The 16158-nt window shown below is 35.0% G+C and overlaps 2 protein-coding genes across 5 annotated transcripts; both read left to right on the forward strand.

The window, feature by feature from the left end:
- The first annotated feature begins 963 nt into the window (after positions 1-963).
- Positions 964-5764, forward strand: LOC120073939. Of its 3 annotated transcripts, none has more exons than XM_039026861.1 (7): positions 964-1949; positions 2029-2332; positions 2799-3450; positions 3551-3750; positions 3851-4095; positions 4273-5303; positions 5392-5764. In XM_039026861.1, the coding sequence occupies exons 2-6, from the start codon at positions 2064-2066 to the stop codon at positions 5061-5063; spliced, it is 2157 nt and encodes a 718-aa protein (XP_038882789.1). In that variant the 5' UTR covers positions 964-1949; positions 2029-2063; the 3' UTR covers positions 5064-5303; positions 5392-5764. The 3 variants fall into 3 exon arrangements, with proteins under 3 accessions (XP_038882789.1, XP_038882788.1, XP_038882790.1); XM_039026860.1 differs by having other exon boundaries at positions 964-1304; XM_039026862.1 differs by lacking the exon at positions 5392-5764 and having other exon boundaries at positions 964-1304; positions 3851-4149; positions 4273-4413.
- Positions 5765-7679: 1915 nt separating this feature from the next.
- LOC120074636 (photosystem I reaction center subunit N, chloroplastic) lies at positions 7680-9287 on the forward strand. 2 transcript variants are annotated; one of them, XM_039027821.1, is made up of 3 exons: positions 7680-8114; positions 8705-8830; positions 8949-9287. In XM_039027821.1, the coding sequence occupies exons 1-3, from the start codon at positions 7815-7817 to the stop codon at positions 9051-9053; spliced, it is 531 nt and encodes a 176-aa protein (XP_038883749.1). In that variant the 5' UTR covers positions 7680-7814; the 3' UTR covers positions 9054-9287. The 2 variants fall into 2 exon arrangements, with proteins under 2 accessions (XP_038883749.1, XP_038883748.1); XM_039027820.1 differs by having other exon boundaries at positions 7691-8114; positions 8945-9242.
- Positions 9288-16158: the final 6871 nt, after the last annotated feature.

The raw sequence follows: 16158 nt of genomic DNA on the forward strand, positions 1-16158 counted from the left end.
CTTAACTCGTTGTGGAGGCATAGCAAAAAAACTGTAAAAGTGAATACTTATTTGTTTGTTAAAAAGATAGATAAATTGTATAATAACCTAATAAGATGACGATGAATAAAATGTGATTAAAAAAATACAAAAATGATAAAATTTAAATGAAATATATAATTTATTACATGATAATATGTATAAAATATTAAGTAAAATCCGATAAAAAAATAATTTTGAATTTAAAATAATAAAAAACCAATAAAGTAACGTAAAATCTAAAGATATAATATAAATTAAAATCAAAATGGTGATAAACAAATTAAAGATTTATTAGTTCTAAATTTGAAAAGTGGTTAAATCAAATCAAAACAGATATGAAACCGTTAATTCAAATTTTAAACTAGAAAAATTAGGCACCTTTATCTTTTGAATCAGGTTGAAGTCCCATAACCGACGATTTTATTTACATTGTATTTCTATTGAAAATTAATACAAGGTCTGTAGGTCTCATAACAGACGATTTTATTTACATTGTATTTTTATCGAGAATTTATATATGGTATAGCAATTACACATTACTTGGAAAAACTATTAATCGACGAGCAATTTGGGGATTGAAAAAATATATCATGTGCGCTTTTGTGAAATATCTTATTGTTTTTATTTTTGACAAAAATCAAAAGACAACCTCCGATTTTGTTCCCAATTTGCATATTTCAATTTTCAACTAGATGTGATTTGAATTTTGGAGGACCTATGGCACAAAGACCAATAATGATTGGGGCGACTCATGGGGCACCTTGGTTTGGGCTTTATTCAGGTCAATATAATGGGCCAAATCAATAATAAGCCCATTGGGCTTAGGGCTCAGTCAGACCGATGATCTTAGCCTGTAATTTTTCTCGGTCCAGACTAATGAAGAAGATGATGATTTATGCCATTTTTTTTCCCTTTCTAAATTGTTCAAATAATTGAATTGATTGCTTAGGGTACACAGCTTATTACTCAAACTTCTTCTTCATTTAATTTGTTCTGTTTTAGCTCTCTTTCTCATCCTCTCTTCGCTTCCCTCTCCTCCTCTGTTTCAACTCTTCATTTACGCTTGCATCTTCACTCAACCCCCACTTGTTCCCAATTCAAAGCTTTCATTTCCCAGAAGGAGTAATCAAGCTTGAGTTCTGAGTTCTGTTCTCAAGTGTGCTGAAGCGTGTTCTTCAAAACAACAACATGCTGTCGAGCAACTAGACCTGCCAAATTTTGAATTCAGTACTTTGGAGATCAGTTGTTGCAATCAGAATTCGCGTTTCTAGCTAAGATGCTCTGTAAGGATTCATACAAGATAAATTGCTGTGGCCTTTTTCTGTTTTTCTTCTTTATCCAAAATGACCCGCGGTTTTGTTTACTAATAGCTCATGTCGTGGCATTATTAGATATGGGATAATGAAGTTTGATTAAAACTTAAATTTCTATGGGATTAATTGCTCTAAGGGACTGCTTTTCTTGGAAAATCATTTTATGAAGAGGTCTTATCCATGTGGAAATATAATGGTTGGTTTCTTCTATGAGGGATGGTGTTGAATTTCATCTAAATGATACAGGACGACTTTGGTAGAATAGAAGAAGGCGAAATGAGAATAATATTTAAGCAGGAAGAAGAAAGCACACTCTGATAGTTCTTAAATCATATCTTAATAGAACTGACAACCCAAACCCATGGAAATTATAGAGTATTTGTAATACGAAACTAAGATAACTAAGAACTCAAATTATAGTTAAATGATATCAAAATAATGCCTGAGGCCTCTGGATGTTTTCAACATCTATGATTTGAGGCTGTAAATTGCTAATACAAATTAGGATTGACATGTTCAAGTGGAGGGTGGGCTAGAATGGAAGTTTCCTTGTGCTTCCTGGGAATGGGATACTAAACTCCTGTAGTATCCTCTCTATCCCTCTCCTGTGAGGAAGTAAGCATCTAAGCTTCTCTTGACTGCTTATTATTATATGATTATGGAGTCTCATTATTCCATGCACCGAGTTTTGCAGATTGCTAGGAATTGGAGTTTGGCAGCTACATATTGATGGCTATGGTTGAATCGATTCTTGATCTTCAAGTACAAGATCCGCCAGAGGAAGAGTTCTATTCAGCTGATTTAACTTGGACCAAGTTTGGCACTGTTGAACACCATGATGAAGTAGCTTTGATTCCTTATGCCCGAGTAGATGCATTTATAATTGGTGAATGTACTAATATAGAATGCCCGACCCGGTTTCATATTGAGAGGGGAAGGAAGCGATCGAGGGGTAGCTTGAAAGAGTTCAAGGATGATGAATATTTGGAATATCGACAGTAAGTTTCATAGCAGTTTTTATATTTCTTATTTCTCCTTTTATTTATCCTACAAAGATACAGCCTGACAGCGGGGTTTTCTTATTGGGTTTATTTGTTAGGGTTTTTCCACTCTTTCATGCTTCCCACAATTTAAATAAAAAAAAAAAAAAGAAAAGAAAAAAAAAGAAAAGATGGAGTATCTTTTTCTCAGCCCGAATGCAATCTTTTCCATCTTCATGGATATTACGAAGTACTTCTACCATCATTTCAGCACTATATGAAGCAGTATGGTTGAAGAAAAGTTCAGCAAATTAAGGATTTAATTTTTCATTTAGAAAAATCTAGCTTGAGTTTCTTTCATTGAAAAACAAAAAGCAGCAGTGTTCCTACGCAGTAACCCTCAAATAGGTTCCCACATTGTATCTTTCTATAAACTCTTTGATTTCTTTCATTGACACACAGTCCCTTTTATGCATGTGTGAAGATACTGGTGCTCGTTTGGTCCAGAAAATTATGGGGAAGGTGGAAGTATTTTACCTAGTAGAAGATATAGGCTCAACACTCGAAATCGTGCTGCTAGACCTCAATCAATGCGAGGTTGTACCTGCCATTTTGTTGTAAAGAGACTGTATGCTCGTCCATCTCTGGCACTTATAATATATAATGAGAGGCGTCATGTGAACAAGTCTGGCTTTGTATGCCATGGGCCATTTGACAGAGAGGCCATTGGCCCTGGTGCGAACAAGATTCCATATATTTGTAATGAGATCCAACAACAGACAATGTCAATGATTTACCTGGGAATTCCTGAGGCAAACATTGTGGAGAAACATCTTGAGTGTCTTCAGCGATATTGTGGTTCAAATGCAAAAGCGAATAGTCTTGCTTCCCAGTATGTTCACAAACTAGGGATGATCATCAAACGGTCTACCCATGAGCTTGATCTGGATGATCAAGCTAGCATTAGCATGTGGATTGAGCGCAATAAAAAGTCCATATTTTTTCATCAGGATACTTCAGAAGAAAATCCTTTCATTCTTGGGATTCAAACAGAATGGCAATTGCAACAGATGATTCGGTTTGGCCATCGTAGTCTCATTGCTGCTGATTCAACATTTGGCATTAAGAGGCTTAAGGTTATTGAACTTGCCTTAAAATTTACAAAAATGTGTGGATATCAATCACTTCTGGTTTTATCTAAAAATTGTAGATGCTTCATCTTCCTTATGTGTGCAGTATCCCCTGTGTACACTTCTCGTGTTTGACTCTAGACAGCATGCACTCCCTGTTGCATGGATCATCACTCGCAGCTTTGCGAAATCAGATGTTTGCAAATGGATGAAAGCCTTACTTGATCGTGCTCATTCTGTAGAGCCTGGATGGAAAGTTAGTGGGTTTTTAATTGATGACGCAGCCACAGAGATTGATCCTATCATGTAGGTTGACCAATCTTTCTCTGTTTTCTCTTCGTTTTTTTGCTTCCTCAATTCTCTGTAGCTTAAACATAGTTCTGATTAACATGGACTCATTTTTCAGGGACATATTCTGTTGTCCTGTGCTTTTTTCCCTGTGGCGCATTCGTAGGTCATGGTTAAAAAATGTTGTTAGGAAATGCAGTAGCATTGAAGTTCAGAGGGAAATATTCAAGCGGCTGGGAAAATTAGTGTACAGCATTTGGGACGGAGTCAATACTTCGGTTGTTTTGGAAGAACTTACCCGTGATTTTGCTGACCAAACCGCTTTCATGGAATATTTCAAGGGTTCTTGGGTGCCAAAGATTGGTTAGGCTTCTTGTATTTCAGTCTATCTCTGCCCTCACCGAAAAATAAGTAAAAGTAATTGATGAAGTACTTCAACGTTTAGAGTTCTATATATTTTAATATTTGATGGGATGGCACATGTTTAACCTAGACTTGGCCCTAAATTTTCTTTTTGCTAATATTTTTTTACCGTTACAGAAATGTGGCTTTCTGCGATGAGAGCTTTTCCACTTGCAAGCCAAGAGGCATCTGGTGCTATTGAGGCCTATCACATGAAGCTGAAGGCAAAACTGTTTGATGACTCTCATCTTGGTGCTTTTCAGAGGGTGGATTGGTTGGTTCACAAGTTGACCACTGAATTGCATTCAACCTACTGGCTAGATCGCTATGCTGATGAAAGTGATTCATTTCAAAATGTGAAGGAAGAGTATATTTCTTCTACTTCTTGGCACCGTGCACTGCAAATTCCAGATTCTTCAGTTACCTTAGATGAGGAAAATCACCTGTTTGCCAAAGTTGTGAGCCAAAAGGACACCAGTGTTTCACATGTAGTTTGGAATCCAGGGTCGGAATTCTCATTTTGTGATTGTTCTTGGTCAATGCAAGGAAATCTTTGCAAACATGTGATCAAGGTGAATATGGTATGTGAAAATTGCCCGGGTTACAAACCTTCCATGTCTTTTCAATCATTTGAGGAGATATTGATGAATATGTCTAAACTACCAATGGATGATTCTGTTGCTTTGGATGTGTCAATGGCCTGGACCCATCAGATTCTCGATGAAGTTCAGAAACTTGTTGAATTGAATTCTTCAAATGATATTAGCTCTGTGGTAAATAAGCTGCCCTTGAAATGGGCTTCTGGGAAGGGTAGAACCAGTTTTAGGAAACCATCATCTACCGTGTCTCTTCCATCGGAGTCCAATACTGTCAAAAAGGCCATGCAAAAGAAGAACCAGAAAAGGAAAAGATTGTCATCAATAAGATAAATTGCTCTACTTGTCCACCGTTTTATTCCCATACGGATTTGGACATTGAACGTTGGGTTTCTTTCAAAACTTCGAGTTCAACTCAAATGATTGTTTAAGGTCTGGAGCCTTATTGAGTAACTTAAGATTGAAGTATGCTCATTTAACAAGCACAGATTACAACTAGGACAGCCAAGATTAACTGGACGTCACTCATTATGTCGCCACACGAAGGCGTAGTTCTCGAGTCTTTCCATTGAGGTTTGACTTCTAACTAATTTTAAAGCATTGGCAATTCTGCTTGGCCATCTGCATTATTTTTACATAATTTATGTTTAATCTTTTTCAGGCCCTTTTGATACACTTCAATTTACCAGGGATCATTTGCGGAAACAGTCCTACTTTATTACATTACATTCAGAGTTGATGCTTCCGAGTTTTGCAGGAATATTTATATAGAAAACATTGTCAATATGATCATTTCAGATACTTGTTCATTTTAGGTAGCTTTGCTCGAGTATGAGTAGAATTATTTAGTTAGGCAGTTTTTTGCCATGCTGATTTACTGATTTTAGGTAGCCACTCCAGAAGCTAGAGAGAGATTATCATTGTACTTACATTCAATCCCATTGCTGAGAAAATAAAGTTAAAAGTTGCTAGCAAGTTTGATTGGTTCTGTAGCTTATTTGAAGAAGTTCACTCTTTTTTTGGTCTCTGATGAAGTGATAATCTGTCTACGCTGTCATCATTGTTCATAATAATGTTTTACTTTTTCTCCAAGTAGGACTTGGAGAATATAATTGCTGAATTCAAGCAGTTTAATCGAGGGACAGTTGAAGCTGAGGGCAGTCTTTCAACTGTTGTTTTGTTTTTGTGATTGCTTTAGACCTGGAATTATTTTTCAAATACTTGTAATTTTTTCTTTTTTTTTTACCTAAAAAGAGATTTTTTTTTTTTTTTTGCACTTAAAAAAAATTGGCTCATTCTCCGAAATTTATATTTGTTAGAGTAAAATACATTTTTGGCTACTATGTTTTGGATTTAATTTCTATTTAGTCCTTAAATTTTGAATTTGGTTTCAATTTAGTCCTTAAGTTTCAAAATATTACAATTTTACTCTTAATATTTGAGTTTTGCTTCAATTTGGTCCTTAAGTTTCAAGATTATACATTATTAATTTCAATTTTTCATTAAATACTTATTTTTAATCATAAATGTCAATATCTATTAAATAATTAAAAATAATTGTGAAGTGAAATTTTAAATTCTTCAAAAGTGATGAATATATAGTGAAACTTTATTAATTTTTTTAATTATTTTAAATGTATTAATGTACACTTACACTAAAAATAAAGGAGTATTTAATGAAATCTTAAATGTGTAAAATAGGGACCAAATTGGAGCAAAATTTAAATATAAAAAATAATATTATAACATTTTGAAATCTAAAAACTAAATTAAAATCAAACTCAAAATTTAAAAAGATTTAACATTTAGAAATTTAAACATGAAATAAACCAGGGACTTAAAAAGTATTTTTTTTTCCCTATTTTTACCTTACACCCTAGTAGTTGAGATCTGATAAAATTGACCCATTCTCCAAAACTTTAATAACTCGCTTAAATCAAACCATGGACTTGTCTTGTGCTCATTTTGACTTTTTAACAACTAAATATATCGTCAATAATAAGGTAAGATGAAATAGTTAAACAATGTAGGAAATTTATTAAGTTAAATTATAAATTAAGCCCCTGATTTCTTAAAGGTGTTTAATAGGTTTCTCTTACAAATTTGTATATAATAGTTTATTAACATATTCAAAGTTTTAAAAATTGATGTATTAGATATAAATTTGAATCTCACGTTTTATGGAAATCTCAACTTCAATCTTGTGTCTAGTAGATTATTGAATTTTAAAACATGTCAATAAGTCTGTATCCTATTAAGCACAAAATTGAAAATTCACTATTTATCAAGCATAAAATTGGAGGTCTAAAACCTATTAGACACTAATTTAACAAAATTATTAAGAAAAAAAAAATATTCTTTTGGTTTTTAAATTTCAAAATGTTATACTTTTAATCTTAAATTTGTACTTCTAAAAATTTCATTTATAGTTCTTTTAATTAATTTATGAAAGGGATTATTAAGTGAAAATTGAAATCAAAAGTATAAAATTTGAAATTCAAGGACTAAATTAAAATAAATTCAAAACATAAGAATTAAAAATGTAATATTTTAAAATTTAAAGAATGAATTGATATCGAACTCAAAACCAATAACTAAAAATGTAATATTTTAAAATTTTGAGGACTAAAAATATATTTTTTACTAGTTATTATTAACATGATGTGACATCCAAATGATTTGAAAGTTTTAAACCTAAAGAAAAAAATTAATACAAATAATAGGGACTGAAAATGAAATTATAGTTGAAAGGGATTAAAATAATAATGTAGCCAATTTTATTAATAAAATAGGAGTTCTTCGTGGCAATGAAACAACTGGGCGGCACTCGTTAAAGATTTCAAAGTGGGTCCAAAATTGAAGCTTGCCACACAAATTTCCATGTCCAAAAACCCTAATCACAGCCATGGTTTGCCAATTGGGAGTGAGGAAATCTCACCTTATCCACACTCTCACCACAATCCCTTATCTGATTCCATCTCAAACATCCCCTCTTTTATCAGATTCTCTCATAATCTCATTACCCCATTAACAACTGACGGCCATTAATTTCATCTCCGAGCTTGTCCAATCAGTTGCAAACCAATGGCGACCATGAATTCCAGTGTTCTGGCTTGCAACTACGCCATTTCCGGCGCTGGATCGGCTGATCTGAACTCCAAACTCACCGCCGTCCCTTCTGTTGCGTCTCCTGGGGTTGTGGGTTACAAGTTGCCTGCGATTAGGGCTCAACAGGCTAGGGTTCCTGAAGCCAAGAACGAAGGAAGGAGGACTGCGCTTCTTTACCTTGGAGCCACGCTCTTTGCTGCGGCTGCGGCTGCCTCCAACTCCTCTGCTAATGCTGGAGTCATTGAAGATTACCTGGAGAAGAGTAAAGCTAACAAGGTAGCTACCTGTTCGTATTTGGCTGACTAAAATATATATAAAAATTCATCTTCACCCATTGATCCCAAAGTTTAAGTTGGTGGGTGAAAGACAAATTTAGTTGACCCAAATGTTTAATCCATCTTCACCCATTAGTTTAAATGTTTGGGTTAATCGGTGATTTAAGATAGTATTAGAGCAAGTGATCTAAAAAGTCCTAGGTTTCAAACATGCCTTCAATTTCATAGATCAGTTTAAACTTTTGAATCAAGTGATGATTTAAAATGATATTAGAGTAGTTGGTTCAAGAGGTCCTCTGTTTAGACCTTGTAATGTTATATCCTCTTCAACTAATATTAATTTTCACTTGTAGGATCTTCTACAATAAGGTCAATCGGTGATTTAAGAGTTTCTTAAACTAGAAATATCTATTCAAGGACCAAAACAGGAGTTCAAGTCTTTAAGGTTCATGTTGAATATTATGCTGAAGTTTGAAGCCAAGGACCGATATAGAAATAGAATATTTCAAAGTGTAAAGAAAGGATCAAAGTAAAGGAACTTAGATGAAAAATCCTTCATGTTTCTAACCCTTTTATTGTAACATGGAACAGGAATTGAATGACAAGAAAAGATTGGCAACAAGTGGGGCAAACTTTGCAAGGGCATACACTGTTGAATTTGGAACATGCAAGTTCCCAGAGAACTTCACAGGGTGCCAAGATCTTGCTAAACAAAAGGTTTGGACATAGTTTAGTTGGAATCACTATTGGCTTTTCTGAATTATTGACAATATGAGATGAGTTTTTGCTGAGTACTAAGTTAGTTCTCTGTTCTGTTTTTGATTGATGCAGAAAGTTCCATTTATCTCTGATGATTTGGAGTTGGAGTGTGAGGGGAAGGACAAGTACAAGTGTGGTTCCAATGTCTTCTGGAAATGGTGAAGAGAAGAGAACCATTTAAAGCCTTTGTATCCCTTACCACCATTAGTTACTCTTCCCCTTGTATCTAATTTTCAACTATTAAAAAGTGTGAAATTTTATTGTGCCTTTTTGGGGACGTGTGTTCCAATTCCATTGCTTTCTTTCTTCTCTTTTGAGACCAAAAGAAGCAAAATGAGAAAGTAGAAACCCTAGACATCTATTGCATTAACCTTCGTTAGAATTCTTCCTCAATAAACATCGTACATGCATTTAATTATGTTTAATGGGAATTATCTGGAGGAAGAGTGCTAAAAAAAACTTAGGCAATTGGTGTTATTTAATGTAGGCAAAGATGTATTCAGTGAGCTATATCCAAATTAAGTCATCAATCATTTAAACTTCTTATCTTTTGATCGAGAATAAATATCTTAGTTAATTGAGTTATGGTCAAGTTAGTTAATATTTTTTTTACAATTAAAGAAAGACAAAATGAGCATTCAGTGAGTAAACAATAGTTATATTAAATGATTTTTTTTCTACAAATGGATCACAAAATTTGGAATAAACTACCTACGATAGGAGAAAATAGTATAGAAATCCTAGAAACTAAGTAATCAACAACAAATTTTTAGTCATGAAAGTAAATATATGCATGTTATTCAAGAAAGAATGTGGATATACCTTTTTTTTAGTATTAATTACATGATGGGGATCAATTCGATCTCAAGTGAAATGTGTATGTCAATTTCATCTCCATGCATCTCGTCCAATTACATATCGAAACAAAATTATATATATATATATGCCAACAAGAGCATAGCTCAATTGACATAGTGCTCGTACTATGGACTCAACTTGTATCCAACATTTCAAACTGACCAAAAACTAATTTTCAACTTGTATCCAAGCTACCAAGGGGACCTTATGGACTTATGGTTCGAAGCTCTAACGGCACGTGAATAGCTGACTAAACTCTTTAGCTACGAGATCCATCATCTATTAACTGCCAGACATTCCACTAAAGATTAACAACTAAACTCTTCTTACCAAAGATATATTTCTATATCCATCGAATATAACCAATCATGAGTACGATAACTCTTCATAGATGCTCGTAAGAACAGCTGGGCCAATTTACTGTTTTGTCCCTGTAGTTACATCTCACTCCTTAAGTACCACTGATTCCTCTAATGAACAATACAACATAGTCCTACTATGTATGAACAACTCTCGGACCATGAGAAGGTGTGTGAAGCCACATCGTTCAAGCCCTGGAATCATCCTTTAAGAGTGCAATCTATCTACTTACCCCTACTTTGGGGAAGGAGTGAATTCCATTTTATATAGTTGAGTTTCCAACTCCCAAATCAGACAAATCCCCAAAGTGGTAAGTTTGAGTCGGCAGCCTGGCCACTTGCACCCATGCAAATCAAAGGACCGCCCTCAATGGCAAGAGTTCCCAACTCACTCAGAATTAAGGTAATGTTACCTATGGTCATCCTAGTGAAGTGAAGTCTCTATCATGAACGACATTATATAACGAGACGTTAACACTTCGTGGTCAGATCTTATACAAACTCTTTGTATAGGACGCCCCCGCTCGTATGTCCCCACACGAATGATCGGGATCATACCATCTGTGGCAAGTCACAACACTTGTAACCATTTCACAAAGCGGGCCGCATCTGTAGCGTTACCAGGATAAGGTTTCCCTCCTATATTTATATACTATAGACCATTTTGGTTATCACTGAAGACATAATCCATTTGTATGTCACCACATACATGCTTAAGTTACATAAAAACAACCAGAGATTTTAGTTTATTGGTTTGTAGTAAAGCAAATAAAACATCCAAATGTGCAAAGTCAAGAAGTGAAGTAAATATCATATATTATACATCACAAACGTTCGTACAAACTATTTACAAACTACAGGACACGAGACTTTAGGGCATCATCCCCAACAAAGGATCCATTGTCTTACAAGAAGGCAATGGAGGATGTTGACAAACATAAATGGATCAGAGCTATGGATCTCGAAATGGAGTTGATACACTTCAATTCGGTTTAGGATCTTGTAGATCAACTTGATGGGGTTAAACCTATAGGTTGCAAATGGATTTACAAGAGAAAATGAGGTGCTGATAGGAAGGTGCCAACCTTCATGGCTAAACTAGTGGTAAAAGGTTATACCTAAATTGAGAGAGTTGACTATGAGGAGACTTTCTCACCTATTGTCATGTTAAAGTCTATCCGGATCTTCCTGTCCACTACCTTATATTATGAATATGAGATTTGGAAAATGGACGTCAAGACTGCTTTTCTGAATGGCAATCTTGAGGAGACAATTTATATGAAACAGCCTGAAGGATTCATAACCCAAAGTTAAGAGCAAAAGGTTTGTAGGCTTAATCGGTTTATTTATGGACTGAAACAAACTTCTCGATCTTTGAACATATGATTTGATACTGCGATCAAATCTTATGGCTTTGATCAGAATGTTGATGACCTTGTGTATACAAAAGGATTATCAATAGTTCAGTAGCTTTTCTAATGTTCTATGTAGATGGTATCCTACTCATTGGGAATGATGTAGTTCTACTGACTAAAGTTAAGAACTGGCTAACGACCCAATTTCAGGGAGAGACTCAGTTTTTTCTGGGAATTCAGATCTTTAGAGATCGAAAGAACAAAATGCTAGCTCTGTCTCAAGCATCGTACATTGACAAAATGCTTATTAAGTATTCAATGCAGAACTCTAAAAGAGGTTTATTACCTTTTAGGTATGGAGTTATATTGTCTAAGGAACAGTGTCCTAAGACACCTGAAGAGGTTAAGGAAATGAGATGGATCCTCTATGCATAGGTTGTTGGCAGCCTAATGTATGCGATGTTATGTGCTAGACTTGACATCTGCTATGCGGTGGGGATAGTCAGTAGATATCAATCTAATCCAGGATATGATCATTGGACTGCCGTTAAGAATATCCTCAAGTATCTATGGAGAACAAGGGACTACATGCTCATGTATGGTTCTAAGGATCTGATCCTTATAGGATACACAAACTCTAATTTCTAGACTGATAGAATTCTAAGAAATCCATATAAGGACCAGTGTTCACTCTTAACAAAGGGGCAGTAGTCTGAAGGAGCACCAAGCAGGGGTGCATTGTTGACTCTGAAGGAACTTTGATTACAGAGGACCTTTGAGAAAAAGCAAATCGTCCAAACCCCATTATGAATGAACGCATATGTTTACAATCATATAGAATAAATTATGTACTATAAACTAAATTAAAACATGCTTTCGATATAAAAACAAAGATTAGAGGTTATAAATTTGAAGGGTGCATTGTTGACTCTGAAGGAACTTTGATTACAGAGGACCTTTGAGAAAAAGCAGATCGTCCAAACTCCATTATGAATGAACGCATATGTTTACAATCATACAGAATAAATTATGTACTATAAACTAAATTAAAACATGCTTTCGATATAAAAATAAAGATTAGAGGTTATAAATTTGAAGAAACTTTCTTCAAGACAATCCCTCAATTGTTCACGAACGCAGCAAACAACACGCACTCCCTCGAACAACAACGAGCAGCAACTCGATCCTCAAACAAACCGAACACTACCACAAGATTACCTTGGTATTCTCGGTGTGAGAATCCAGGAGTGATGGGCTTTGACTTATTTTGGTTAGAGGGAAGGTTTAGAATGAAGGAGAAAGACGATCGAGTAAACGAAAAGACTATCGTGTAGATGAGAAAGTCTATCACATAAACTAGCTACTTGATCATTTAGGCTCTCAAGTGAGCGTGTAGTAAGACTCTCTTACTCGATTGCTAAATAATGTCAGTCGTGTGTTTTTCGTAGAATAATTAGAAAACCAATTTTCATCTTTATCCCACTTTGCCATAAAACCGTATAACTACCCACTAAGGGTGGTTACAATGAAAAAGATTTTTTAATTATCAAATAATAAATAAATATAAATAAATATGATAACTAACTTATTATATTCATAACCTATAGTTTTAATATTGCATTATATACAATATATAAACCATAGTTCTTTTTTATATTTTATTTTATGACATTTAATATAAATCATATTTATATTAAATTTAATAACTATGAATCTTATTCATAGAAAATATATTTGAATCATATTAAAATATTAGTTCCTCCAATCAAACAATAATGTATCAAATATATTATATCAATTATATCTTATACAATTGACTTAATTTAATTATATCATATATAATCAAATTCCGTCTTATTAATTTGAAGATTTCAAATTAACCCAAAAACTGATTCTCAACTTGAATCCATTGAGCTACTAAGGGGACCTTATGGATCTGTAGCTTGAAGTTTCAACGGTACGTGAATAACTTACTAAACTATTTAATCACATTATCCACCATTCTTTAACTTCCGGGCACTCCACTAAAGATCATATCTGCACTCTTCGCACTACTGATATATTTCTTTGTTCATTTGATATAACCAATTAATAGTATGCACAAATGCTCGTAAGTATAGCTGTGCCAAATTACCGTTTTGCCTCTGTAGTTACATCTAACTTCTTAAGTACCACTGATCCCTCTAATGAACAATAGATCATAGTCCCACTATGACTAAACCCCTCTCGGGCCAAGAGAGGGTGTGGCGCCATATTGTTCAAGATCTGGAATCAACTCTTAAGGGAGCAATTTATCTACTTACCCCTGCTTCAAGGAAGGAGTGAATTCCATCTTATGTAGTTGAGTTCCCAACTCCTTAATCAGACGAATCTCCAAAATGGTAAGCTTGTTGAGTTGGCGATTTGGCCACTTTCACCCATGAAAATCAAAGGACCGCCCTCGTAAACAGGAGTTCACAACTCATTCAGGATTAAGGTCATGTTACCTATGGTCATCCTAGTGAAATGAAAGTCTCAATTATGAACAACGTTATATAAAGAGACTAAACATTTCGTGGTCCGATCTTATACAAAATCCTTTGTATAGAATATCCTCGCTCGCATGTCTAATACATGAATGATCAAAATCATATCATTTGTAGCACTTAGTGTCACCAGGATAAGGTATCCCTCCTTATCTATATCCTACAGACCATTTAGGTTATCACTTAAAACATGATCCACTTGTTTGTGTCCACATACATGTTTAAGTTACAACGACAACGATGAATCTTAGTTTATTGGTTTATGGTTAATGCAACTAAAATATCAAATATTTTATAGACAAGAATGAATAAAATATCATATATTATAAATCATAAAATGTTTGTTCATACAAGTGCTTATAAACTGCAGGACCCTACGAGAATTAGGGCATCAACCCTAACAGACTCCACCATGGTTGAGTACGTAGCGGCTTATGAAGCTGCTAAGGAAGCTATTTGGCTCAGGAAATTCTTGATAGATCTGGAAGTCGCTCCAGACATGTCAAAGCCCATCAAACTTTATTGTGATAATAATGGTGTTGTGGCTAATTCCCGAGAGCTTAGGAGTCACAAGCGCGGGAAGCACATAGAGCAAAAGTATCATCACATCCGAAAGATTACGCATTGAGGGGATGTGATTGTCATGCAGATAGTTTCGGAGCACAACATTGCTAATCCATTTAAAAGGCCCTCACGAATAAGGTGCTGAGGGTCACCTGCAAAGTATAGGTCTATGGAACAGGTCGCGTTTAGACTAGGACAAGTGGAAGAGTTGTACTGGGCATGTTATGTCCTAGTTTATTGTTTTGTGTACTTTGTATATTAGTTTGACTTTTATATTGTACAATCCACTAGCTTTAGGTCAAGTGGGAGATTGTTAGGGTTGATGCCCTAAATCTCGTAGGGTCCTATAGTTTAAAATACAAATGACTAAGGTGTCTGAGGGTCACCTGCAACTATAAGACAAATTACATTTAGACTAGGGCAAGTGGAAGATTTATACTAGGTGTTATGCCCTAGTTTATTGTTTTGTATACTTTGTATATTAGTTCTTTTATATTGTACACTCCACTAGCTTTAGGTCAAGTGAGAGATTGTTGAGGTTGATGCCCTAAATCTCGTAACATCCTATAATTTGTAACTGTAGTGCACAAACATCTTATTTATCTAATAAAATATGTGATGTTTTATTTGACATTTAGTTGCATTAATCCATAAACCAATAAACTAACATCCAATGTTATCTTGTAGCTCAAACATGTATGTAGAGACACACGAGTGGATCATGTTTAAGTGATAACTTAAATGGTCTGTAGTAAATGGATAAAGTTGGATACCTTATCCTGGTGACACTACGAGTACGACTAATAACTTGTAGAAATACAAGTTATTTATATTGTTTTATTTAGATATTGCGGCCAAAAGAAAGGAAAGTTACGTCAATTGTATAGAAATTAGCTAAGAAATGCGAGAATTATAAATTGTCGTCAATACACCCACTGACACCATTGCGATGGTAGAAAAGAATATTTCAAGTGTGTTTTGCAGGAAATCAAGTCACCACATGAATTCATGGCTCAGATAATCTGAACAACGCATCTACGTCACATTGCGCCAATCATTCAGGAATGAATAGATGATCAACGCAATGACAGCGCATGCGATAATCGAGCAAGAGCTAAGCGATCAACGTAATCTCAACCACATGCGGGCAAATGATTGAAGATGTAAAGAGCAACGCAATTGCGGAGGATTCTGATGCGTGTACAGTTGACCGTTGTGCATTTCTGACGGGATTGATTGCGTAACAGAAGGAATATTCACTCCACCATTTAAGGAACTGCCTTAACAATAAAGTGTGGACCACAATGCAAAAAGTCCAAGCTTAGCCTATAAATAGCTCCGACCATTGCACTGAAAAGTCATGCTTGAATATAGAGAAAAGTGTATATATTGATCTGAGAGAGAGACTGGTTGAGCGACTAATCAGAGTAGATCCCGGAAGAATTAAGAGACAAGGCCGAGAGGTGAGTCTCCGGACAAAGAATTTTTTTGATCCCCGCCATTGAAGCTCTTACGAAGGTCACTTCTACCGGACGAGCAAGCCTGAGAGGGAAGCTCTTCTCTTCATCCACTCCATACGCCGGCAAGGAAAACCACCATCCAGATCTGTGTCAAGACGTTGACAC

The sequence above is a fragment of the Benincasa hispida genome, chromosome 3 (genome assembly GCF_009727055.1).
Source record: "Benincasa hispida cultivar B227 chromosome 3, ASM972705v1, whole genome shotgun sequence".
NCBI classification, from domain to species: domain Eukaryota; kingdom Viridiplantae; phylum Streptophyta; class Magnoliopsida; order Cucurbitales; family Cucurbitaceae; genus Benincasa; species Benincasa hispida.

Excerpts from the sequence above, each read along its gene's own strand:
- LOC120074636 (XM_039027821.1), top strand. The coding sequence starts at position 7,815 with ATGGCGACCATGAATTCCAGTGTTCTGGCTTGCAACTACGCCATTTCC. Across the intron at positions 8,115-8,704 it reads AGAAGAGTAAAGCTAACAAG|GAATTGAATGACAAGAAAAG; the intron begins GTAGCTACCTGT and ends AACATGGAACAG. Across the intron at positions 8,831-8,948 it reads AAGATCTTGCTAAACAAAAG|TTCCATTTATCTCTGATGAT; the intron begins GTTTGGACATAG and ends TGATGCAGAAAG.
- LOC120073939 (XM_039026861.1), top strand. The coding sequence starts at position 2,064 with ATGGCTATGGTTGAATCGATTCTTGATCTTCAAGTACAAGATCCGCCA. Across the intron at positions 3,451-3,550 it reads TTGGCATTAAGAGGCTTAAG|TATCCCCTGTGTACACTTCT; the intron begins GTTATTGAACTT and ends TTATGTGTGCAG. Across the intron at positions 3,751-3,850 it reads ACAGAGATTGATCCTATCAT|GGACATATTCTGTTGTCCTG; the intron begins GTAGGTTGACCA and ends CTCATTTTTCAG.